The 26152-nt window shown below is 40.9% G+C and overlaps 1 protein-coding gene and 1 pseudogene across 2 annotated transcripts in view; one reads left to right on the top strand and one right to left on the bottom strand.

The window, feature by feature from the left end:
* The window catches only part of LOC100429134 (E3 ubiquitin-protein ligase ZNRF2 pseudogene), a 195539-nt pseudogene that overhangs the window by 114186 nt on the left and 55201 nt on the right, over positions 1-26152 (bottom strand). The gene's annotated exons all lie outside the window — the stretch shown is intronic.
* On the top strand, positions 21935-25134 carry LOC114676950 (thymosin beta-4-like). The gene has a single exon (XM_077996981.1). It carries the CDS (start codon positions 22015-22017, stop codon positions 22123-22125), a length of 111 nt encoding a protein of 36 aa, XP_077853107.1. The 5' UTR covers positions 21935-22014; the 3' UTR covers positions 22126-25134.

The raw sequence follows: 26152 nt of genomic DNA, 5'->3' as shown, positions 1-26152 counted from the left end.
TGATTACTTTTGAAAGCACACAAAAAAGCAATAATGATTTTTAAAACATTTTCAGAAACAACTTTATATAAATCTTTGTGCCAGTTTCTGATGATTTTGCCATGACAGACTCCTAAGAGTATGATTTTGTGTGCAGAAATATGCAATCTTTAAGGCTCCTGTTACATTGTGCTGTGTAGTTTTTCAGGATGTTGACCAATTTATGCTTCCAAAAGCAGTTATTCACTTATTTCTTTATTCACGAACCCAACAAATATTTATTTGGTGTCCGATGTGCCTGCTACACTGCCTAGACCTGGAGTTACCATGGTAAGCAATCCAGACATGGTATCTGCCCTCATAGGGTATACAAATATTAATCAAATTGATGTGTAATTTTAAAATACTGTGATAAATGCTATGAAGGAAAGTAAGAGGTACTATGAGAGACCATTGATGGAGTAGATGGAGAACAGGAGTGGAAAGCATCCCAAGGGCACTCCTGGGGTTGGAACACAAGGTGCACATACACAGTGGCTTGGGGTGAGAGGCCAATCATATAAACACAGAAAACATGAGGGAGAAGGTATAGTGAAGTAGAAAGGTACAAAATGGTGTGTCTCAATAGAGACGGTGTCAAAAACATCATTTCAAATGGAATTAATGATTCAAAAAACTATGGATTTAATAATATTGCTAAAACTACTAGAATTTTTCAATGTTAATTTATATATTAAAACAAACAAAATACAGTTTATATAGAAAAACAACCATAAAGAGTAAAGAAGTCTAAATAACAAAAAGCATAAAAAAGACAGAAATAAAACTAATCATACTAATTGCAAGCAAAAGCTAAATGGATTAAAGACTGAGAGTTAAATAACAAAGACTTTTAATCACAATCACAGTTACTGCTTATAAGAGGCTTGAAACAAAATGAAAATGAAGAAAGCAAAATTTTTTAGAGAACAAAGTTAACCACATGGAGGTTACATTAATTCTAAACAAGACTGAATTCAATGTATAAAATATATGAGGTAGGGTCATATTAATATTATTAAATTATATTATATTATAGAAAAATATGCCCCTATATCCAAGAATCTTTATCAATGCTTTATCTGTATCTTTATACAGTATCAACATGTATAAAGCCAAATAGTTCATATACATGAGAAATCGAAGGATGACTATTACGGAGGATATTTTACTATGTCACTTTCCATATTTGACAGTTTACTAGACAAATAAAAAAAGGTTATTGAGTATTTCAATAATCTAGTATATGTATAAAATTTTCTATCCTATCAAACTCCCTACTCTACAAAGAGAGAATATACTATTCATTCAAATATTTATGAGACATTACAAAAATTGTGGTAACAGTGAGACTTCTATGAGTCCATAAGAAAAATTCTTAAAATTTTCATAAAGCAGAAAGCATACAGTCTACATTCTCTAATACTAGAAAATTATAAATAAGGAAATAAATTTTAAATTTGAAAAGCTATTCTTGGAAATTGACAAAAATCTCTTACATAACAAGTATCAAAAAGAAAGCAAAAATCACAATTAAGGATGGCAAAGAGAACTCTCTATTCTGTTATTCCTACTTTTTGGTGGGGGTAGGGCTGTTTGAGTCATTGATTTCCCAACCAAAATGCTTGTAGGGATTTCTAAAAATTTATCTTTGTATTAGTCAGGGTTTCCAGAGAAAGAGAATCAATAGCATGTATGTGTGTGTCTAAATATGCAGGGATAAAGAGATTTATTTTAAAGAATTGGTTTACATGAGCGTGGCAGCTGATAATTCCAAATTCTGCAGCATGAACTGGCAGGCAAAAGACCCAGGGAAGAGCTGTAGCTTAAATCCAAAAGCAATCTGCTGACAAAATTCTCTCCTTTCCGCGGGAGGTCAATCTTTTTTCTGAAGGCCTTCAACCGACTGGATAAGGTACAGCCACATTATGGATGGTAATCTGGTTTACTCGAAGTCCCATCCAAAAAATACCTGTGTAGAAACACCTGTGACGTTTGACCAAAGATCCAGGTACTATGGCCCAGCCAAGTTGACACATGAAATTAATCATATCAATTCTTATAATTCAAAACACTTGCCTTTATGTTCCTAGCTTTGGACTTCTTTTCAAAATAAGCCCTTCTTATCTGCATACATGGAGAATTTTTCATATCAGAAGAGTGTTTTTACAATTATGTTGAATGCATTATTTAAAAAGAGGTATTTGCAGAAGAAAAAGAAATTTGCTACAAAGCTCTGAAAAGAAGTCCACGCCTATAGCACACAGGGTGAGTCAGAGGGTGTGGTGAGAGAACAGAAACAGAAAACTGATAATCACTCAACAAGCCAAACAAAGCAAATGCCCCAGAATCTCCATTCTTCTTGCACAGGGACAAAGGCTAATAAGGGATCTGGTGTTTCAAGGCTAGTATTTCATCCCCTGCACAGAAGAGGTCATGAGCCGAACTACGTGCACCATGTGAAAACACGGCATTTGCACCAAGGCTGGCCTCCCCCTCTATCCGCTGCCCCCTCTCTGGGTCAGGCCCGGGCTATGTCTGGCCTTCATCACTGCAGGAGCCTCGGAAATGTCCTCTCTGACAAGTCATTGAGTGCAGCCAGGGAAGTGTCAGATTAATGCTGATACGTCAGGTCAAGTCAGGCAGCAATATTTCTCTGTGTCTTACAGGAAAAGTCCAAGGTCTTTAGCTGCACCCTAGATCTGCAGTAATCCAGACCTCGGCCTGGCCAGCTGGTTGACCATTTTCCTGTCCATGAGTCCTCATTCTATTCATCAGTCTGTCTATTCAGTGTACCCTAAGTGTGCATTATACATTCATGCCTGAAACTACCATCCCTTTTTTCTCCTCTTCCACATGTCTCTATGCCCTTCCCAAACCTTCAGACCTTCAGACCTAGCTTGGTGCTTTTCCTTGAGCATCCTAGCTCACATCCTAGTGAGGCCGCTCCCGGGGCTGCCGCTGCTGGCACAGATAGGTGGGGCTCATAGCACATCCCTACACCAGGTGCTGTGCTAGGCGTTTGTGGATTCTTTCATTATATCTACACAACAATCCTGTGTGGTAGGTGTTGATATCTCCGTGACAAGTGGTAGAACCCCTAACGCAAACTGGATTCACACATGAAAAGGTGATTATTTCATTTAAATGAAAAGTCTAGGGAACGACGTGGCTCTAGTGATGCAGCGAGAACTTTTTCCGTCTCTCAGCTCAGCTTCCACAGAGCAACTCCTTTCTAGGTTTAGAGAGAGGCTGCAGAAGCTTCCAGCTCTCATCTCTATCACCTGGGCAGCAGAAGGCAGCCTGACTCTTTCCCAGGCTTCTCAGCAAAGTCTCATTCTGTCTCCGTGGTTACGAACAGGTCATTTGGCCATCTCTGGGTCAATCATTGTGACCAGAGGAATAGGACTGGTGATCGGCTTTGCCCAGTTTCATGGGTCCTGCTCTCTCAAAGGACCCACGCTAACACAGGGGAAAGAAGTGGTTCTGTCAAGAGAACTAGAGTTGCTGGAAAACTACAAACCACACATGTCCTGTTGGTGTCCATGAAACATTTTGACAGTAAAAGAATTTCTGCACTCTAAAAATAAAATGGGTTCTGCTTGTCTTGACAGCGTGGGGAATATCTTCAATAAGTTTGAAGGAGCGAGAACCAACTGGAGGTTGGCCACCAGCAAGTATTTTCTGGAGTTGTCTTCAGTTGAACCAGAAGATGAAACACGGACTCCGTTTCCAAATCAACTTATAAAGCATCATCTAGAGCCTTCTAAAATGAGATTATATTTTAATGTGGGAACTAGTGCAAAAATGTACTTAAAGTTTGGTCATTTTCTTCAAAGAATTATCTGACTGGCAATCTATGTGAGATCTTTTCAGTTCGTCCCAGGCTACTGTGATATGGGGTATCAGAGTTCCTGTTGAGTATGTCTTTTCTTGGAGAGCTTGGCTACTTAGCATAGGGCAATTGTAGAGCAAACTTGCATGCCTCGGGCTTTGCTGGAGACTGTGACTATGAGCTGGCAGTTGTTTCTTTTCTTGTGTGTGCTTCAGCTTCCAACTCACTCAGCACTTTTTGCAGGTCTTGAGTCAGTTTTTATCACACTGAACAATTTCTCATATTGGTTTTGCAAATTGCTCTTCAAAACTAATAGTAAATTGACCTCTACAAGAAAGCACATGAACTAATTCACATGTCCATGGGCCGGGCTCCGACTGAATTATTGCAGAAATGCAAAAGAAGTTTTTTATATCATAACTGTATCACTAATAGCATGGTGTCACGCCCTGGACTAAGCTCTTTGTATGATCTCACCTCTTTTATACAGGTGCTTTCTGAGGTGCGTACCTAACTTGGCTCCACCTAACAGATGAAGGAACTGAACTTAGGAGAGATTGTCAGTTACCCAAGGCCACAAGGTTAATATTCAGACCTAGACTGTTTAGTTTCTGGATCCTTAACAAACGTTCTAAAACAATGAGTTATCAGGCTTTTGAGACAATGAATACACACGAAAACAATAACATCAATAGAATGGGGAGAATAATGGGGAAGGAAAGGAGCACTTTGATTATTCATGCACTGGTACAGTGAGGCGTATTTTCCCCCAATCTCAGGAGAATACGGTACTCCATGCTTTTAGACTGAGTTAATTGCAGATATTTAGTTAGGTGGTTGCAAGGGTATCATATTCTCAAAATGGCAAGTTCTCAGAAGGTTGACTTCTTTTCAGTTTTTGCCCTCTGTGGCCCATGCAGTGAATGCCTAACCTCTCCTCTCCACCCCAGAGGAGATAAAAGAGGCGGTAAAATCTGCAGGTGTTGGCTTAAGAGGCAGGAATGTTTATTTCATACCTTAAGTGGCCACAGCCTCTTCTCCCTGTACCTACCTGCAGCCCCGAATTCAGACCACCAAGTGGATGGGGTGTGGGTAACGATAGTCAGGAAGCTTGTCACAGCTGGGCCTGTTTTTTATATTTTTAGGAAACAAGGTAGCTTCAGAAAGGACCGTGGAGGTCTGGGAGACCCTCTTGCTCAGTTTAGGGCACTCTTCCTCCCCTAGAATCCTAACAGGCAGTGGTATCCTTGGTCTGTATCCTCCCAGAGACAAACAGTTCACTATCTTGAAGAATTAACCTTGAGTCTACAAAGTTCTCATGTCCCATGAATCACTTCTGCCTCAGCATTTTCAGAATGAAGAACAATAAGGACGGGTACCTTCCCTCATACTCCAGACCTTTTAGTGACCCTAAGCTGTGTTCTTAGTTATCCGACCTCCACAACGCAGGGAGGAGACGGTATCTTGGATAGTTGAAAGGCAACTGGGTGTGGTTTGTTTATCTCTGGCATTCACAAGCCGGGCGGCCAGTGCCTTCACCTGCTCTGTGGACACAGCCCTCAAAGCCTCTTGGTTCGCAAAGGAAAGGCAGTCTCTCTTTCAGTGTTTTTGTTTCTTTGCTCCTTAGCGTGAGAAATGAAAATAAAGCCCTCCTTTTTTAGTTGAGTATTAACCCACTTCCCCTTTCCTTTTCCCCATCATGCTTTTATTCTGTCCTTCTCTGACCATCACTCAGTCTCTCTCTTCGGAGGGATCCTTCCGTTTTTGCTTCTCTTTCACTCTCCTTGTCTCTTTCCTCTTCTTTGTACCTGTCTCTTTCCACATACTACATTCCGTATTACTTATCGTGCAGGTCTAGATGGAATGTGTGCCTTGTTGCTAGAGTAATGGCAGTGCCAATTATTCATCCCAAAATGACTGAGCTTAAGCCATTAGGAGTGGAATCCACAGATTGAGTCACCAACACTTAGGCAAGCGTTGAGGAGATGGAATGGTGGTAAATTCCGGGATGCTTTTAGGTGGCAAAGGGAGGACTCCCCAAATTAGTGCCACCTAGCGGTTTGCTAGAGTATGGTCTGCAGCCCAGCTCATCGACCGCACAGAGGAAGGTGATGTTTGGTTTTGTAAATACATTGTTCTGCCATGGCGTGGCAGTCCCTGTGCCCTGCAAAGCGCTTTGTCATGATCTTGTTTAATCCTCACATATTGTAATCTCCCTAGAGTGAGGCACCGGGGATGAAGTAATGAGTGGGACTGGGATTCTAACCCTCGCTCCAAAGTTATTAATAGTACTCTTTCCAAAACACACACGAAGGAAACTAGAAAGCTACAGAGATGCAGTTTGTACAATCTGGACACCAGAATTTAGTAGGAGTAATACTTTTTCATGATTTTGAGTAGATGCCAAGATGCTCAGAAATGATGTAAGAGAAAGGTTTCATAAATTTAAAGTTGGACAGCATGTTTTAGATAGATGGACTTCTATTTCCACAGTTAAAATTGACAAAATGTATAAGATCCACATCTGTTTATAATAAATACAGTATCTCCCTAATTCTTCATTTTTTAAGTGGAAAGAGTGTCACATTTCCGGTCCCAAGAATTGTGTTCAGCTTTTTTTTTTTTTTTTGGAGAGACGGAGTCTCACTCTATTGCCCAGGTTGGAGTGCAGTGGCACGATGTTGGCTCACTGCAACCTCTCCCTCCCAGATTCAAGCGATTCTCCTGCCTCAACCTCCTGAGTAGCTGGGATTACAGGTGCCCGCCACCATGCCCAGCTAATTTTTTGTATTTTTAGTAGAGATGGGGTTCTGCCATCTTGGCCAGGCTGGTCTTGAACTCCTGACCTCATGTGATCCACCTGCCTTGGCCTCCCAAAGTGCTGGGATTACAGGTATAAGCCACCGCGCCCAGCTGTGTTCAGCTTTTTTTTCCATCAATGGTGAAAAGAAAATACCACCTCCACCACTGTGGTTTTTGAGATTATTAAAGTCAATTAAATGTCAACATTTACCATAAAATAACCAAAAAAAGATAGGCTGCTTTAGATGAAATAGCATTGAAGTTTATTAAACTTAGACAACAGAAGTCTCTCGTGTAAATCCACATAAACAAAACCAGAGGTTCCTTCGGAAGACCCTCACCCGGATGTGCAGGTGGAGTCTAGTGGTTTTCGAACTAAATGTGAGAATCGCTGGGCCAGAGGCCTGGCCTGAGTGTAAGAAAGAGGTTAAGAATGGATTCTGTGAACTTCCAGGTTGCCATGAAGGTCTCTCAAAACCTTTTGCCTCAGGGCCTATCTCTCTGTGGTCCTGAGAAGTAGCCTTTTGCGCAGCTGCCAACCAGGGCCTGGTTGGCAGAAAGGGTTCTTTCTCCCATCTAGCCTCACAGGGGCCCTGCCAGACCCCACAAGACATATTTATGGCTGTCCTCTTTCCTGCTATGAGGGGAAGAGAAATCTTCCTCTTTGTGCTTGTGTTGATAGCCTAGCACTCTGGACCCAGCACTTGGCTTTACTTGGAAAGAAAATTTATCTGTTGGTCGTGTGAAAAATTCCTTCTAGATGGACTTCATTGGGGCTCTGGTTTTCTGGGACTCCCTACCTGAGTGAAGAGAGAGGTCACTTCTCTCCTACCGAAGTAGAAAACACTTTGATATGTAATGAAATGGAGGTTACAGGGTAACTTCCTTTTTCTAAATCCCAGTGAAATTCAGTCCTGGTTTACTGATAATCCCATAATGCTTCATTTCAGATTAACTGACACTTGAAATGATGCTTAGAGAGAAGTTGAGAGAAAAAGATTAACAGAGACAAACAGACAATGACAGAGAGAAAACCCAAAGACAGTAACTCAGCTGACTCATGAGTTCAGCTGAGTTATTATTTTTAACATCTTTTGCAGGAACAAGCATCAAGAAAATGTTTTGCACCTCCTTCAATCTTCCAGGCAATGATTGCTAAGTGTCCATGTTGAAAATTCACTGAGATGGGTTCATCTACTTGGTCACCTGGTGCATCAGCAACTGATTAATAAATCCCTGAGCAACTCTTTGGTAAATCCTCCATGTAAGGAAAAGGTAAGAGAGAGAAAGAAAGAGAAAGGGAAGAGGGAATAGAGAGAGAAGGGAGAGATGGGGAGAATGTGGAGGGAGAGAAGTGAGAGAGTGGTAGGTTGGAGGAAGAAAGAGAAGGGGAAATGCAGAGAAAAAGGAAGATAAGATAAAAGTGAGGAAGGGGAAAAAGACAGAAAGAGATGCTGAGAAAGAAGACAAAATGAAAGGAAACAAAGAGAACCAAGAAGCCCATGATATCCATCTTTCCAGCTGTCTCCCTGAGCAAACTTGCTTGCAGCAGCCCCTGGCAAGGCCCTGGTGCCCTAGTTGCATGTTAATGAAGTCAGAGTGGCCAGGAGTCTCTGTGCTCTGGAGGGCTGAGCTGTCTCTGATTTCAGAGCCTGGCTGGCCAGGCCTGGCCACTGGGGGCCACTGGGAGCAGACATGTCGCTTAGCACCTGCTGCATGGCCTTCTCTTATTCTCTCTGGGTCTGACATGCCCTCATGGGCTGCAGGATGGACAGTTCATGGGAAGGCCGTGAGAAATCCCACAGGAAAGTAGGAGTGGGTCTTGGGTTTCCAGCTAAACTGTCAATGTCATGAGAACCTTGGTAGGAGTGTTGGATGTCTAGCCCTTGGGAGGACAAAAAAGAGGGGAAAATACAATTACAAGGCTGACCAAAGAGAAGCTTCAGGGCTTTGCTATCTCTGTTTTCTCCCAGTGAATAAGAACTCTTTTCCCCTTTCATTTGCTTTGTCAAAATTGAGGACAGATGCTGCTCCGTGGTGATTCATGTGGAAACAAGAACTTTTCTCTTCTTTCTTCCCACGCTGCCCCCTGGCCACCACAATTTACAAGAAAGGTTGGCTCAAGCCTTTTAAAAGTTTAATAGAAACCCAAAGTTGACTATGAATCAGAGAAAACAAAAGACATTAAAAAGGAGAGAGGTTAAAGAAGAGAGAGAGAGAGATTTTTTTAAAGGGTCAGGAGACACAGAGTATTTACATTTCAAGTACTGGCTTTAGCCACACAGCAAATAACGTGAAAACAGAGAGAGGCCAATTCTTTTTCACCTCTTTCTCTTTTGTGCACGAAATCCCAAGCAACTATCTCATCAGAATCCTAACATTTCCAAGCTGAAAAGATCCTCAGAGATCATGTATTCATTTTAAGCTTCTCATTTTCAGGATATAAAGCATGAGGCCAGGGAGTTAAATCCATTGTCCCAGGCTGAGCGGCTTTTGCAAAATATTGGCAGCTGAGTGGGACACTCCTTGAGTAGCACAGACCCAGGCAGCTGAACGGGTCAGTGGAGCAATGACAATGGTGTTGAATTCCCGCAGAGACCACTTTCTGCATTTGGATCCACAGGGAAGAAGGGAGGGTATGGCCTAGTCACATGAGCTTTTCTCTGAGTAGCAGAACAGTGTGGGAATCTGCCTGTACTTTTTTAGTTCAGCCATATTATTTTACCCAACACTATATCAGGTGCTAATGGAGGTACAAAAAGAGAGGTATTCCATGGTCTGTAGATCCCTCCGTGGCAATGGAGACACTAGCACCACTTTCTCCACCATTGATCTCGAGGAAGTTGTCTAATATTTCTGGCCTCAGTTTCCTCATCTGTACATTGAACTCTGGAATTCCTATTTGGGCAGTATTTCTGTAAGTTGACATTAATCCAGAGCATAGCATTATAATTGTCACATAAATATTAAGCATTTAATCTTGGTGCCAGTTACTTTTCTTAGACAATGTTGTAAGACCTGTTTTTGTTTCCTGGGCAATAAATGCCTGTTGAATGAAGAAATGAATGAATTTTTAAATTCCTAATGCTGAGTCATTCCAAATTGTTCTCCAGTGTTTGCTTTCAGTGACCTTGAATATAACTAGCATTCTTTCTGCTTTTAGTGTTTTCTCACAAATAAGTTTGACAGATGACAAAAATTCTTTTTTTTTTTTTTTGGCAGCGTCTCGCTGTTGCCCTGGCTGGAGTGCAGTGGCGCGATCTGGCTGGAGTGCAGTGGCACGATCTCAGCTCACTGCAACCTCTGCCTCCAGAGTTCAAACGATTCTCCTGCCTCAGTCTCCTGAGTAGCTGGGATTATAGGTACATATCACCATGCCCTATTCATTCTTTTTTTTTTTTTTTTTTTTTTTTTTTTGTAGAGATGGGGTTCACCACGTTGGCCAGGCTCGTCTCGAACTCCTGACCTCAAGTGATCCGCCCACCTCGGCCTCTCAAAGTACTGGGATTACAGGCGTGAGCCACCGTGCCCGGCCAACAAAAATTCTTATAAAATGAGAATTGGATAAAGGTCAGTCAGCCTCCACTGGCTCCTATCTCCCTGGGAGTAAAAGCCAAAGTCATGACAATGCCTACAAGGCCACACAGGATCTGTGTGGCTATCACTCTGACCCCACTGCCTGCTGCTCTTCCCCTCCACTCTCCCTAATCAAGTCACTCTCCTACTTGCTCTGCCTTGGACACCCCAGGCAGGCCTCTACCCCAGGGCCTTTGCACTTGCTCTTCCCCCAGCCCGGAATTCTAGTCCCCCATGTAATCTTCTCCCTCACCTTTGCATCTCAGTAATTCCTCTCATGAACATCAGATTTAAAATGGTTCCTCCTTACCCACTGCCCCAGCACTTTGTTTGCAGCTGCAGTTCTCATCTCCACCTGCTATACCATGTAATTGACTTATTATCTTGTTGATTGTCTGTCCCCTCTCTCCTGGAGTGTAAGTTCCATGGGGGCAGATAATTTTGTCCATTTTGTCACGGCCATTTCCCCAGTACCCAGCACAGTATTTAGCAGACAGTAGACGTTCAATGTGTTTGTTAAATTAGTAAATCTTGTAATTATGCACTGCTTTATTTCTCACTCAAAACCTTAAAAAGTCAAATAAAGAAAGAGAAAAGGAAAGAAGGCTGGTTCCCATTAATTAAATGGTTCCTATGTGCTCGTTGTAAGTACTTTACACGTATTTATTCATTTATTGCTCAACAGTTGTATGAATGAAAGCCTGTGAGTTCCATCTCCTTGGCTGTTTCCTCTGAACACTGGCAGACTCCTGGGCCTCTTCTCTTTGGTAATTATACTCACTTTCTAGGGGATCTCATCCGGGCTTGTAGCCTTAAATGTCGTCTATGATTACCAAATGGATCTCAAACTTAGTATGTCTAAAATCAAACCCTTCAACTACACCCCCTCACCACTAAATTGTCTCCCTCTCAAAAATGGGTAACCCCATTCTTCCAGTTATTCAGGCTGAAAACATGGGAGTCATTCTTGATTCCTCTCTTCTCTGCCCCTACACCTAGGGTTGTCAGATTTATCAAATAAAAGTAGAAAACAGGTGCTTCATTTTATCTGGCATCCCTGCCCACATTCAGTCAATCAGAAAGTTCTCTGTATCTCCAAAATACAACCTGAATGCAACCACTTTCACCACCACCACGTCCACCCTAACATTACTTCAAGAGGCTTCCAACTGATCTCTTTGCTCCTACCTTTGTCCTTGATGTCTATCTTCTGATATCAGCTGGAGCAATCCTTTTAAAAGAAAAGTTAAATCATATTTCTCCTCTGCTCAGAACCCTCTGGTAGACTTTCATGTGGCTAAGTTAAAATTCAAAGTCCTTCTTTCCACAGCCTATGCAGCCATCACCATTGCCCTACCTCTGTCTTCCTCTCTGATTTCATCACCTGCCTCCTTCTTCACTTGGTGCATCAGCAACGTGGGCCTTCTTACCGCTTCTTGAATACAACCACTCCATACCACAGGGACTTTGCACACACTTTGCTCTTCCCTCTATCTGAAATCCTCTTGTCCCAGACATCTTCATGGTTCTTGCCCTCATTTCACTCAAGTCTCTACTCAAACGTTACCTTTCCTGACTACCTTCTTTAAAACAACACTCTCCCAGCCTGGCACAGTGGCTCATACCTGTAATCCCAGCAATTTGGGAGGCTGAGGTGGGCAGATCACTTGAGGTCAGGCGTTCGAGACCAGCCTGGCCAACATGATGAAATCACATTTCTATTAAAAATACAAAAATTGACCAGGTATGGTGGCAATAATGCCTGTAATGGTGCCTGTAATGCCAGCTACTTGGGAGGCTGAGACAGGAGAATCGCTTAATCCTTGGAGGTGGAGGTTGTAGCAAGCCAGAATTGTGCTACTGCACTCCAGCTTCAGCAACAGGGTGAGACTCTGTCTCAAAAACAAAAAACAAAACAAAAAAAAGCCCACGCACTCTCCCGTTGACTCTCTTTCTTCCTAGTTTATTTTTTTAATTCTTATTCTTAGCACTTATTGTCCCCATATATATTTATTTGTTTCCAGTCCCAGAATATAACTATTGGAAGAACAGGGATTTTGTTTTTTATTCATGCTGTATTCTAGTGCAAATGAATGCTGGCACATAGAAGATGCTCAATAAATATCTGTTGAATGAACGAAACGTCATTGATGGGTTGGAAAACTGAGGCAAAAACAGCAAATTATCTTACTCCAGGCTCTCTCCCCTGTCAGAGTGCTCTTAATGTGGGATCTCATTTGTTCTTCTTGGCAACTCTGTGAGTTAAGGATGGGCAGGCCTAACCCCATATAACAGATGAGGAAACCGAGGTCCAGACTTCTAAGGTTATTGTCCTCAAAGGAAACCCTAGGCTGTGCCAGAAGCCTACATTCCTCTTATGTACTTTTTTCACTTTCTTCAACCCTCAAACATGTGTTTTAGGTCTCATATTTTTAAAATTATATTCTCAAACCACTCCCTTTATGTCAAAGATGAAGTCACCTGGGTCTAATACATTTGTGCCACCAGAGGAACAAGGGAAATGCATGTCCTTTTTGCTCCAAATAACCTGAAATCCTTCTCCCTATTCTGGGATTCCTCAGGCCTCAGATAATGAATCGATATGACTGGTGGAGAATCTTTGGTAATGTTAGCATTTACCTAGTGAAAGCAGAAACCGCTATCCAAAATGACATGCTAAGATTCTTTCTAGGTTAGCAAGTTCATAATCTATTTGCTGTTTACTTGTTCATTGTATTAAACATTTATTGTGTCTACCAGGTAGCGTGAGCAACCATTACTGTGCCCAGGACTGAGGGATGCAAGACTTCCAATGCTAAAACCTCAAAAGTTTCAGGCAAACCAGAATGAGATGATTATCCTAATAGTCTGTGCTTTTTGGGTTTTTACTTTTTTTTTTTTTAAATGCTATTGTGTTAGACTGAACAATGGCCCTCTAAAATGCCCACGTTGTAACCTCTGAAAACTGTGAACACATTATCTTCTATGGCAAAAGGGACTATGGAGATAAGTTAAGGATCCTGAGATGAGATTATCCTGCATTATCTTGGTGGGCTCGATGTGATCACAGGGAACCTTACAGTCAAAGACAGAAGGCAATGGGATGATGGAGGCAGGTAGAGGGAAGACAATGGCTATGGAACAGAGGTTGGAGTGATGATGCGTTTTGACGATGGAGGAAGAGGCCACAGCCCAAGGAATGTGGGCTCGTGTAGAAGCTGGAAAAAGCAAGAAAACAGGTTCTCCTCTGCAGCCTGAAGGAGGAATGGAGCCTTGCCAACACCTTGATTTTAGGATTCTGACTTCCAAAAATGTGAGAAAATTAACTCATGATATAACCTAGCAACATCTCACTGTATCCCTCGGACTTCTGTGCTTTTAAGGAAGGACCCATGTGATTAAATTGGGCACACCAAATAATCCAGGATAATCTCCCTATTTTAACGTCAGCTGATTAACTACCTTAACTCCATCCTCAAACTCAATTCCCCTTTGCCATGTAAGGTAACATCTTCATGGGTCTTGGCAATTAGAAAATGAAAATGTAGACATCTTGGGGGCCATTATTACCCTCATACCCAGCAATCCTAAGCAAGTGCTATTTGTCCAAAAAAGAGGAAATTTATGTTCAAATGAAAACACACCTGTGAATATTTATAGCATCATTATGTGGTATTGTCAAAAACTGGAAACAACCCAAATGTGCATCCATTGGAGAATATATTTTTTTAAAAAAACTTTATCTATACATGGAATACTACTTTGCTAAATATGAATGAACTATTGATATATGCAGCAACATGGATGACTCTCGTGCATTATGCTGAGTGAAAGAAGCAAGACTCAAAGGCTATGTAACATATGATTCCATTTAGATGATATTCTGAAAAAGTAAGACTATATAGACAACAAATAGATCAGGTTGCTACAAAGGGACTTGAGGGAACACTTAGGGACAATGGAAATTTTCTACATCTTGATTGTGGTGATGGGTTCATGACTGTATGAGTTTGTCAAAACCCATAGAACTGTGTAGTAAAAATACAGAAGGAATTCCAATTAATGAATGTAGAAGAAATGGGGGGAAATAAAGAAATCACCTTTAGAACACCAGTATAATAATTAACACATTAAATATTAAAATTTGTGGGCAAAACTTAAAAAAAAAAAAAACAGGAGAGTTGCATAGCCTCAAAGTGTCTCCTTCATGATAGTTTTAGTTAGTGTGGTAGTTTTAACACATGTCACAGTTATTTTTATAGACAGATACTTCTTCCTCCAAAACGTGAGACTTTATTTCCTTGCCCTTGAGTGTGGGCTAGACTTAGTGATTTGTTGACTAATACATATGGGAAGGGAAAAATGTAACTTTGCACCGGAGAAACCTGGCAGAAACCACCTTGACCAAGTGATCAAGGTTAATATGACCAGTGATAACTCCTGGTGATATCATGTGCCCCCGAAAGGATGCAGGGAGAAGGGCACATACCTCTGTGGTATTCTTCCTCCAAATCCATGACCTCAGCTTGATCATAAGAAAATATCAGACATACCTGAGGGACATTCTACAAAACACCTGAATAGTGCTCTTTCAAAGTGCCAAGATCTTGAAAAACAAGGAAAAAACCCAGAATTTTTCACAGATTGGAGAAGTCTAAGGAGACATGTCGAGTAAATACAAATATGATTTCCTAGTTTGGATCTTTGAACAAGGGACATTGGTGGAAAAACTGGCAAAATCCAAAGGAAGTCTATAGTATAGTTATTAAAATGCCAATGCCGATTTCTTAGTTTTGATAAATGTACCACAGTTAAGGTAAAATGTTAACATTACGGGAAGCTAAAGAAGAATAGACAGGAACTCTATGTGCTATCTTTACAACTCTTTTGTAAATCTAAAACAATTTCAAAATTTAAAAAATTTTGAAATATAAACAAGTAAACATTTAAAAAATGTCACCAGGTGATTCTGATGAGCCACTAGGATTAAGAAGCCCTAGGGAAAAGCAGAAATCTGAGCTGAGTCACAGAGTGATAAAATACCATTAGCCATTTGAGGGAATTGATGACAAGTTAGTTACCGTAACTGTTTTCTATAGCAAACATAATAAGGGATGGTGGAAAACGAGGAAAGAGAGGTACCTGGGTCCGATTATGCAGTCTTTTATACCACACAGGATAAGAGCTTAGTCTCTTACACTATTGGCCTTGAGATGCCATTACAATTTTTAAAGCAGGGTGTAGCTGTGTTACTGGAAAGGGGTCTCAATCCAGACCCTAAGAGAGGGTTCTTGGATCTCATGCAAGAAAGAATTCAGGGCAAGTCCACAGACTAAAGTGAAAGCAACTTGATTAGGAAAGTAAAACAATAAAAGAATGGCTACTCCATAGACAGAGACAAGGGATGCTGGTTGCCTATTTTTACGGTTATTTCTTGATTATTTGCTAAACAAGGGGTGGATTATTCATGCCTCCCCTTTTCAGACCATATAGGGTAACTTCCTGATGTTGCCATGGCATTTGTAAACTGTCATGGCACTGGTGGGAGTGTAGCAGTGAGAATGACCAGAGGTCACTCTTGCCACCATCTTGGTTTGGGTGGGTTTTAACTGACTTCTCTACTGCACCCTGTTTCATCAGCAAGGTCTTTATGACCTGTATGTTGCGCAGAACTCCTGTGTCATCCTGTGACTTAGAATGTCTTAACTGTCTGAAAATACAGCCTAGTAGGTCTCAGCCTCGTTTTTACCCAGTCCTTATTCAAGATGGAGTTGCTCTGGTTCAAACACCTCCGACAATTGGATCTCATACTTGGTGTTAACAATACCAATCACTTAAAAATTGAAAATTAATTTTTTGAAGGATGTGAACTTAAGTGTGGATGCCATAAGAAAAATATTTTAGAAAATATTCATGTGCTTTGCTTTGTGTGTTTCTGCATTATGCCACGTTCTCCCTAGTTAGGTAGGTATTGTGGGCAGGGACTGGGAAGAATTAGGGTTGTCATAGCAGAAGTGCAAGGGGGAAGAGTTAAGGATAAGCTTCGAATATGCGAAGTAGGATTTTGCAGGAAGTAATCTGCAAGCAAGGCTGAGCCAAGCCCATGGAATAGACCAATGAGTTTATTGTAAAGAAACTCCAGATTGAAAAGGAAGAAACCAGACAAGTTCAGCCTCTAGCCCCAGGGGGGGCCTTTCACTAGCTAACATTTTAAATTTTTCCAAAAGCGGGTTTTTATCAGAGGTGTGATCTTCCTCTGAGTGAGTCTTCAGGACAATGTTCTTGGGGAGAGAGATGGGCAGGATTATTCAGTCAATGACTATGTGCTCTGGTTGCCTGGAATGGGTGGACTGGAACCAGAAGGACTCAGCTTCTCAAAGGATCAAGTCTCCCCTCACCCTTGCAGCTTGAATCCTGTTTCTTAAAGGGTTGCCAGGAGCTTACAGTTGACAGGGTCAGACAATTTCTTGCACAGGTGGTGTGGAACATGTTTGCGTGCCTGGTCCTTGTGTGCTCAGAGCTTATTAACTACAAACAAGATTGTCGTCGTATTTGCAGCTTTAGAAAAGAGACTAGCAGGGGAACAGAGACTCTCTTAAAACTGAGCTCTCCGTCCAGCTGCATTTCCCTGGTTCTGTTTACTTATTAAATATATCCATCAATGGAAAGCTAGTTAACTGAATTTTGGAACAAATATACATACAATAGCATACTGTGCAGTCATTACAAATGATGATGAGGATGTATAATTTTCACATTAAAAGATATAAATAAATATCTTGAAGGAAAGGAAATTAGTTAAATTCAGGATGAGTATGCTCTAGTTCATAAAAATAATACTTTGTAAATTTGTACATGAGACTGTGTGCTACATATATGCACAGAAAACTATACAAAAGGCTATTCAATAATTTAACATCTTTTATCACTTAGAGATGATGTTTTGGTTAATTTTTACTTTTACCTTTGTGCTTTCTGTTTTACTTTTTAAATTTTACTCTTACATTCTAATTGCATTATCAAAGACATAAGGAATTCTTTTCATTGTGACATAAAGTATTTATGACGTTCCACAAAGTGCACTCTGAACATTGCTCACATCATTTAAGTATCATTTCAAATAACTATTAACATTTTAAAAAATGAAATTTAAAATTAAATAAATTTAAAATAAATAGTTAAAAATTGTATTTTATATGTGTCTGTGCTGTAGTTTATATAAGATTTATCGAGGCGAGAGGATCGCTTGAGCCCAGGAGTTTGAGCCCAGCCTGGGCAACATGGCGAAACCCATCTCTACAAAAAATACAAAAATTAGTTGGCATGGTGGCAGATGCCTGTAGTAAAGATTTATCTTACGTTGGGCATTTGGGTGATTTCAAGCTTTTGATAAATTAATGGATGAATATTTTATATATAAATTATTGAATGTTTGACTAGTTCATTAGGATGTAGATAAAAATTTCCTAAAGTAAAATAAATTTAAACAAATATGGCCAAATTTCCCTACCTAATAACTACAAGGTCTTAATCTAGTTATATTTGTGTATTATTGTTCTAAAAAAATCATTGTTCTTTGATAATTAAAAAGAAACAATCTTGTTTTCATTTAGATTTGTTTAGTTCCTAGGGAGGGTGGACATAATAATGTTATTTACTATTTTCATAAAATATTAAATTTATGAATTATGTTTTCCTAGGCTTTGTTAATTTAAATTTAAATTGAGGGAAGGGAATCTTTCGATAATAAGGCCATGAACTCACTTCTATAAATATTTGTAAATATTTACTAATTTTTGTATTTTTATTTTTATTCTGTTGGTTGTGGTTTTAATATATATATACAGATGTAATAAATGCTTTATGCAGCCAAATCTATTACAAATTTTTCTTTTGTAATATTGTATTGATTTGTATGCCTGAAAAGTCATTTCCCCATCCCAGACTCAGTCAGCTACTTATTCTTCCTTATTTTATAGCTTAATCATTTACATCTAATTCTTTAGTTCATTTGGAATTTATGTTGATGTATGATATGGGATGAAGATCTAAATTACTTTCTCCCAAATGGTTAACCACCTATTAAGATACTAAATTATTACATCTACTAAGGCCTGGTACCTAATTGTTGGGTCAGTTAGAGGGTTTTTCCAGAATAATTTGAAGCAGTTTACAGTTCATTGCCTGTTAGAAAAAGCATCTAGGAAAACTAAAACCTCTGGCGACAATTAGTCCCCACACCTTTCCTGGTTTTGCACCTGTATTACCTTCCTGTTCCTGGCGGCAGTGAGCTCCTGACCAACCCCGTCCTCCTCCAAGTGCACTGCAGTCCATTGCAGCCCTGGAGCAGAAGCAGAGAGGCAGGTATTGATTCGGGGTGAAACAACCAGGGCTACCTCCTAGAGCTGTCCCTGTGCAATGGAGAGATAACCGACAGTTGCTCAACAACGAAGGCTCCAATCTCTGGGGTCTCGGGATACATGGAAACCTCTTCTTCAACCTGGGACAGCAGCCTCTTAGACAAAGGCTAATAAAACTTCTCCTGGTGTGTGACAGATAGTTGACTAATGTGTTTCCTGCCTGGGCAGTTGCAATTGGCAGCTGATTCTATGAAAAGCTTTCATGAATCGTTTTGGAAAGCATGCATGTTGAGGAGCAGGGAGATGAGTCAGGCATCTCTCTGCCTAGCAGCCCAGCCCCCTTAACCCAGATGTCTACTAATTATTTTCATACTTAAATGATTTACTACATTTAAATCAGTCCTTTAGAGAAGTCCTCATACTTGCTGATGCAATGAGTATGCAATAAATTTTAATGTATATAAACTATATAAAGCATCTGACAATGCTTTGCTTCCCTATTCATAAACGTGGATAGTTTTAACTGGTATTTTATGCCTTAAAGATAAGTCCCTTTTTTCCTTTTTTCTCTTTTCTTTTTTCTTTTTTTTGAGACAGTGTCTTCCTCTGTTGCCCAGGCTGTAGTGCAATGGCGCGATCTCGGCTGACTGCAACCTCCGCCTCCCGGGTTCAAGCGATTCTCCTGCCTCAGCCCTTTCCAAGTGGCTGGGACTACAGGTATCTGCCACTATACCTGGCTAATTTTTGTAGTTTTAGTAGAGATGGGGTTTCACCATGTTGGCCAGGCTGGTCTCAAACTCCTGACCTCAACCGATCCACCCGCCGCAGCCTCCCAAAAAAGGTAAGTACATTTTAATTCTTGTAGCCACCATAAATGCCCTTAAAGCTAATTACACCGCAGAGGAAAAGAGAAGAGTTTCAAAATTCTAAATGATAATACTTTACTTTTTGTAGCCCTCTCTTACCCAAAGTAACTCTTCAACATAAACTTTCCCAAAACTTATTTTTTTGTGAAAAAATGTGTGTCCTGTTCTAATGCAGGTCTTCATGTGTCTCCAATAACTGTATCCCATTCCAGAATATGTTACTGAAAATAACCCACTAGCAAGGTGGCAGTGTTATTTCAACAGGATCTCCCACACTTTATGGCTACTTTTATTCTGAATATAGTGCAATTTCTCCTTAGTGAATTAATCTTTTTTATTTTTGGAGACAGAGTCTCACTATGTTGCCCAGACTGGAGGGCAACAGTGCGATCTCGGCTCACTACAACCTCTGCCTCCCGGGTTCAAGTGATTCTCCTGCCTCACCCTCCCGAGTAGTTAGGATTACAGGCACCTGCTGGCAAATTTTTGTATTTTTAGTAGTTATGGGGTTTCACCATGTTGGCCAGGCTGGTCTCAAACTCCTGACCTCAGGTGATCCACCCGCCTCGGCCTCCCAAAGTCTAGCATTACAGGTGTGAGCCAACACGCCCAGCAGAATTAATCTTTTAATAGAATTTCTTCTGTACTATTCAGCAAAATAATCTCACTCAGTTCCAACCTACCCTCTATAAGTGTGTTTTGTGCATTTCTGAATATTCTATTCTAATGTGCTCTCTAGTCACAAATAAGCAGCTGAGTCAACTTGCCATTGGGGCTGTTGCATCCAGATTTTAATCTACACACATAATTGTGTGACACTTTATTCATCTGGCTGTGCAGTGACTCAAGTGTGTCTCTAAAGGGGCAGAAAATTGAAAAGCTAACAGGCTATCCTGACATCTCAGATCAATGGTTTTTCTTCCTTCCTATCAGCAGATTTTTTTTTTTTTTTTTTTTTTTTTTTTTTTTTTTTTTTTTTGAGACGGAGTCTTGCTCCCTATCAGCAGATTTTGAGAAACTTACCTCAGTTAGAAAAGTTGCTGTAGCTATTCCCTCCGGCAATATGTTCCATTCTCCATGGCTCCTAATTAGTGTTCATCTTGGCCTTTTTTTCCAACTCTAGCTCAAGATGCATCTCCTTGACTCCATCCACCCCATCCAATCATGTGTCACTGCCTCTGCTCCTGAGCCTGGCTGTGTGTCAACCCATTATAGGCTGGCTCAACCAAGCTCAATCCAGGCACTGCTAAAGAGGCCAGAAACGATGCCAATGGACATGCTGTCAATGCTACAAGGTATGTCAGAGCTAGATTTGTATTCATTTTTTAAAAATAGATATTACATTTCTTTTCTATTATTTAAGAAAGAAAGAAAACTTAAAGTGCTTCCCAAACAAAATGTATACCCCAGTGTTTATTAAAGTCAAATCCATAACAAAGCTACACAGCTAAACTTGTATCATATTTATTTTCTTGATCTGGGGGGAGTATTGCATTAGAACCTGTTGTTCTGGTCGACAATAACCAGAATGCCTAGTTCTTTATTCCATGACATTTAGGACCGTGGACATATTCCTATGAATGGGTTGGAGTACTCCTGCATGAAGTATGGTCTACAGATTGGTGCTAGTCCACCAAGAAATTAGTACAGAAATTGGGAGAGCATACCCAGTGTTGGCAAGGATGTGAAGCAACTGGAACCCTTATACATTGCAGGTGGGAATGCAAATTGGTACAGCCACTTTGGAAACAGCATGGTAGATTCTTAGACAGTTATGAAACTTTATGCACTTACCATACAACCCAACAATCCAACTTCAAGGTAGTTACTCAAGAGAAACAACCACACATGTCCATACAAAGACTTGTATGTAGCAGCATTATTTACAATAGCCAAAAACTGATAACAAGCCAAATTTCTATCAACTGGTGAGTGAATAAACAAATTGTGTATTCATATTACAGAATATCATATAGCAAGAAAGAAGAATGAAATCATTTATACAACAATAGGGATGAATATCAAAGACATTAATTTTAAATGAAAGAAGTGAAACATGAAGATTACATACTATATGATTCCATTTACATGAAATTCTACTAAGATAAAACCATAGTGACAGAAATCAGATGTGTGGTTATCTGGTACTAGGGATGAGGGTGAAGGGGATCAACTGCAAAGGGACAAGAGGGTTCTTTTTAGGATGATGAAACTGTTCTGAACCTTAGTGTTGGTTCTGAACCTCAAAATTCACCAAACAGCACCCTTAAAGTGAGTGGATTTTATTGTATATACATTATAGTTAAATAAAAGTAAGGAACAAAAGAAAGAAAGAAGGAAGAGAGGAAGGAAGGAAGAAGGTGGGAGGAAGGGAAGGAGAGAGGAGGAAGGAAAGAAGGAAGGAAGGAAGGAAGGAAGGAAGGAAGGAAGGAAGGAAGGGAGAGAGGGAGGGAGGGAGGGGGAGGGAAAGGGGAAGGAGAAGGGGAAGGGAAAGGGAGAGAGGGAAATAGAAAAGGTCAAGATTCCATTTACTCTCGTGCCTCACTCCACTTCCTCTATGCCTGACAAACCCGATGTGACTGAGATCAAGAAATTCAGTAAATTGAAATTAAAGAATACAGAAATACAAGAGAAAAATCTGCTGCCTTCCAAAGAAATGACAGAATAGAAACAAGCAGGCAAATTGCAATGAGGCATGCCCACCAACGTGCGGTATGCATTCCACAGGTATTGCCTTTGTATTTTACTTCGTTTAGCTGTTTAACTTTGTACAATGCAAAGAGGCCAGATCAAGCTTAATGCCTGTGCTGTCCCGTTCACATCAAGGAGTTGAGAACCACTGATGATGAGGGCTGCACCTGCCTCTGCCTATCTGGCTGTCATGACAGGAAAAGAGCTTGCATGTTGGTGAAGGAAGAAGTGGGGTGGGACGACAGTGAAATCTAGAGTAAAACCAACCTGGCCCAAGGTGTCCTGCTGGCTACTAAATGCCATTTAGTCAGAGTGCCATTATTTTTTTGTGTTTAAAATGATTTTAATTATTGGAATGCCCAATGTTTGTTTAAAAAACAAACAGTTTTAAACACTCCCCCAGCCCAAAGAAAAAAGAAAGGGCCAAAATTAGGAAATCTTCTTTCTGAAAGTAAATGAGATACTCAGTTTGAAGGGAAAATATAAAATTTCATTAAGCCCCAAAAGGGGACAATCAGCCTAAAGGGGAGGTATTTTTATTTGATGTTAATCACGATGAGTTCTGGGATTTCCTTGTAACACAGTGCAGGGGGACCAGACTAATACCACAGTTCAGTCTTCCTGCATCACATCAGACACTGTGAGTCAGGGAGCATTGTTACACCTGGGGTAGATCTGGATCCTGGTAAGAATGTGCTACATATACCTTCAGAGCAAGCCTTCAGAGTGTGGTCCACCTTCTCCGAAAACAAAATGTCATTCTTACTATAACATTTATTTTGTGTTTTTTTCTTTTTGCCAGCACCTCAGGGATGAGCATCCACAGCTTAATGTTTACATCAATGAATCAAAGCTATTTCCATAGCAACAAGTCTACTTCTCCGGAACTGCAATTTTATGTCAATTTACTATTAACGGAAGATGGAACAAAAGCAAGCAGACAGAACAGGAGAAACCTTAATGCCTCAAGACGGACTGGCAAAGCAAGGAGGAAGAGGAATGAACCTGTCATTTGCAAGGGTTTTAGGGTTTAGTGAACAACATTTAACCATTTTATGCTCAGGTTTGTGATAATGATTTCATAGGACCATAAAATCTTTGAGCTAAAATAGACCTTAAAAGTCATCTGAAACCCCTTATTTTATTTTGGCTTTTTTTTTTTTTTTTTAGAGACAGAGTCTTGCTCTGTTTCCCAGGCTGGAGTGCAGTGCGAGATCATAGCTCACTGTAGCTTCGAACTCCTGACCTCAAGCGATACACCTGTTTCAGCCTTTCAAAAACACTGAGATGACAGGTGTGATCTACTGTGCCCAGCCGGGAACCCCTTATTTTAAAGTCAAGGAGACTCAGTCCCGTACACAGTAAGGGATTTAATGAAGGTCATTTTGCTGGTAAGGGACACAGTCACAAACAGAACATGGGATACAGAATTTAAGCCTGGAGTTCTGTTTACTCACAACATTACATTGTCTCTTTCATCTGTTAGTTCTAGTACCTAAGGCTCAGCTAAATACTTTTTTGTGGAAATCTATTCTGCTGAACACCAAGACTTTCTCTTCCTGGTCTACCAACAAGGGAGCCGAGGCCATCAATTATGGCTAAGCAGGGCCATTGCCTATAATTGAGAAGTAAAATTAGAAGCCATATAGCAAGCCTGTATCAGTTAGGGTTCAATTGCAGGAAGCAGATACCACCCTAGGGATTTTATGCAGAATGGGATTTAATACAGGGAATTGGATGTTTATAAACTTGGCAGAACTAGGCTGTAGGCTAGGTTTCCAGGAATTATGCCCAGAACACTGCAGAACTGTCTCACTAGAGAAGCTATTACAACTGTCCCAACCAGGGAGCTTGAATATCAAGAGATTGCCCCTGGAATGACTGAGCCCAAGATCATAGTCCAAGGTAATGCTAGTGCAAATAAGATCCAAGATCAAGTAGCTGGTATCTAGGAATCACTGGCACCACAGCAAATGCCCCTTACCACCCACAAATCTGGAGAAACTGGACACCGTACCATTTTGGGGGGGTGTGAGGAACTCCATCCTCTGGCCATATCTGACATCATAAAACAGTCAAGAAAGCAAGAGAAAAATACCATAACCTCATTTCTACCTTCCAGTTTCCAATGAAGCATCTCGTTGGCAGGACCTAATTTGCATCTAGAACCTTACCTGCAGGAAAGTATCAAAATATAGTTTGTTTATGTGTTGTAAAACTTTCTAATGTCTGCCATACTGGAAGGTGCACTAAAATGAAGAGGCAATGAATACTGAGTATCAGCTGATAATATCAAGGTGAAGAAATTCATCTGTGGGCACTCTAGTGAGTTAGTTGATATGAGTCTACAACCATTTGGAACATTGCATTGAGAAGTAGAAGAATACCTTGAGTTGGGAGACTAGAGGAAAAGAACACCCTAACAGGTTGCCAATGGGAGAGAATATAAGGTGAGGTACCCATGTTAGAGAGCAATTGGCAGAATTTTAAAATGTGAAAGCAGGACCAGGCACAGTGGCTCACACTTTGCAATCCCAGCACTTCGGGAGGTCAAGGTGGGAGGACTGCTTGAGTCCAGGACAGTGAGACCCCATCTCTACAAAAAATAAAATAAAATAAAAACTAGTTGGGTGTAGTGGTGTGCATCTGTAGTCCCAGCTACCTGGTAGGCTGAGGTGAGAGTATTACTTGAGCCCAGGATTTTGAGGCTACAGTGAGCTATGATCCCACCAGTGCGCTCCAGCCTGGGCAACAGAGTGAGACCTCACCCAAAAAATAATAATAATAATAATAGTAAGATCAGATGATATGTACTGTCATTGAAGGATCTTTAGGACATACTGTAGAATTTAAAAGTTAGTTTTAGTATATATGATATGATGTTATTTACAACCCAAAAAAGGAGAACAACCCACAAAACAATTAACCAAGTTCTAGGGACATGTAATTCAGTTAGAGTGATTATGAGGCAACCCCGTGTGAATAATTTACAAAGGAAAAGGTCAACACCTATTCCTAGGCTCTCGAACACCTCAGATAGACCTGGGATATGAAAAGATCAGAGTGGGCCCGGTGCAGTGGCTCATGCCTATAATCCCAGCACTTTGGGAGGCAGAGACAGGCGGATCACCTGAGGTCAGGAGTTCAAGACCAGCCTGGCCAACACAGTGAAACCCCGTCTCTATTAAAATTTAAAAAATTAGCTGGGCATGGTGGCGGGTGCCTGTAATCCCAGCTACTCAGGAGGGTAAGACAGTAGAAACGCTTGAACCTGGGAGGCGGAGGTTGCAGTGAGCTGAGATCACATCATTGCACTCCAGCCTGGGCAACAAGATCAAAATTCCGTCTCAAAACAAACAAAAAAAAGAAAAAAGAAAAGAAACAAAAGAAAAGGTCAGAGAGATGAGAGATGAGAGGGGAGACTTCCAGGGGAAGGGAAATTTCTGTTATTCACACTCAAGTGTAAAAAGAGTGAAAACCAGGTATATAGTCCCTATAGTTAAAAGGGGGGTCTGGCTCATGCCCAGGAAATATAAACAGAGGAAAGGGGTCAACTAAGTGCTTTCCGTGGGACCCAGAAAGTGCTACTGCACTGAGCAAAGCCACCTCTTTCCGTGTGCGCAAGGTCAGGGGTGGGTGAGGGTTTCCCTTGGGCTGGGATAGGCATGCGGGAGAGAGAGGCGCTCAAGTCCTGCCCAAGTGGACCCAGCGGCAAAGGTGAGGGACCCCAATTGCAGGAGTATGTGTTGCTTGGGCTCCTGGGAGCCACAGTTGGAGCTGGCATCCCCGGGGACCAAATACACAGCATGCAGCAGAAGAGGCATCCCCAGAGCTGGGAAGGTCTGGATCGGGTGTATTCGTTTCTTAGGGCTACTGTAAGAAAGTACCACAAACTGGGTGGTTTAAAACAACAGAAACTTGTCTCACAGTTCTACAGACTCAAAGTTCAAAATCAAGGTATCAGCAGAGCCATGCTCCCTTTAAAGTCTCTAGGGAATAATCTT

This window comes from Macaca mulatta, chromosome 3, assembly GCF_049350105.2.
Source record: "Macaca mulatta isolate MMU2019108-1 chromosome 3, T2T-MMU8v2.0, whole genome shotgun sequence".
NCBI lineage: Eukaryota > Metazoa > Chordata > Mammalia > Primates > Cercopithecidae > Macaca > Macaca mulatta.
Note: the sequence above shows the minus strand (reverse complement) of the source record. Positions and strands in the feature narration are given on the sequence as shown.

What these genes read in the sequence shown, in the direction of transcription:
- LOC114676950 (XM_077996981.1), top strand. Translation starts at nt 22,015, where the DNA reads ATGCCTGACAAACCCGATGTGACTGAGATCAAGAAATTCAGTAAATTG.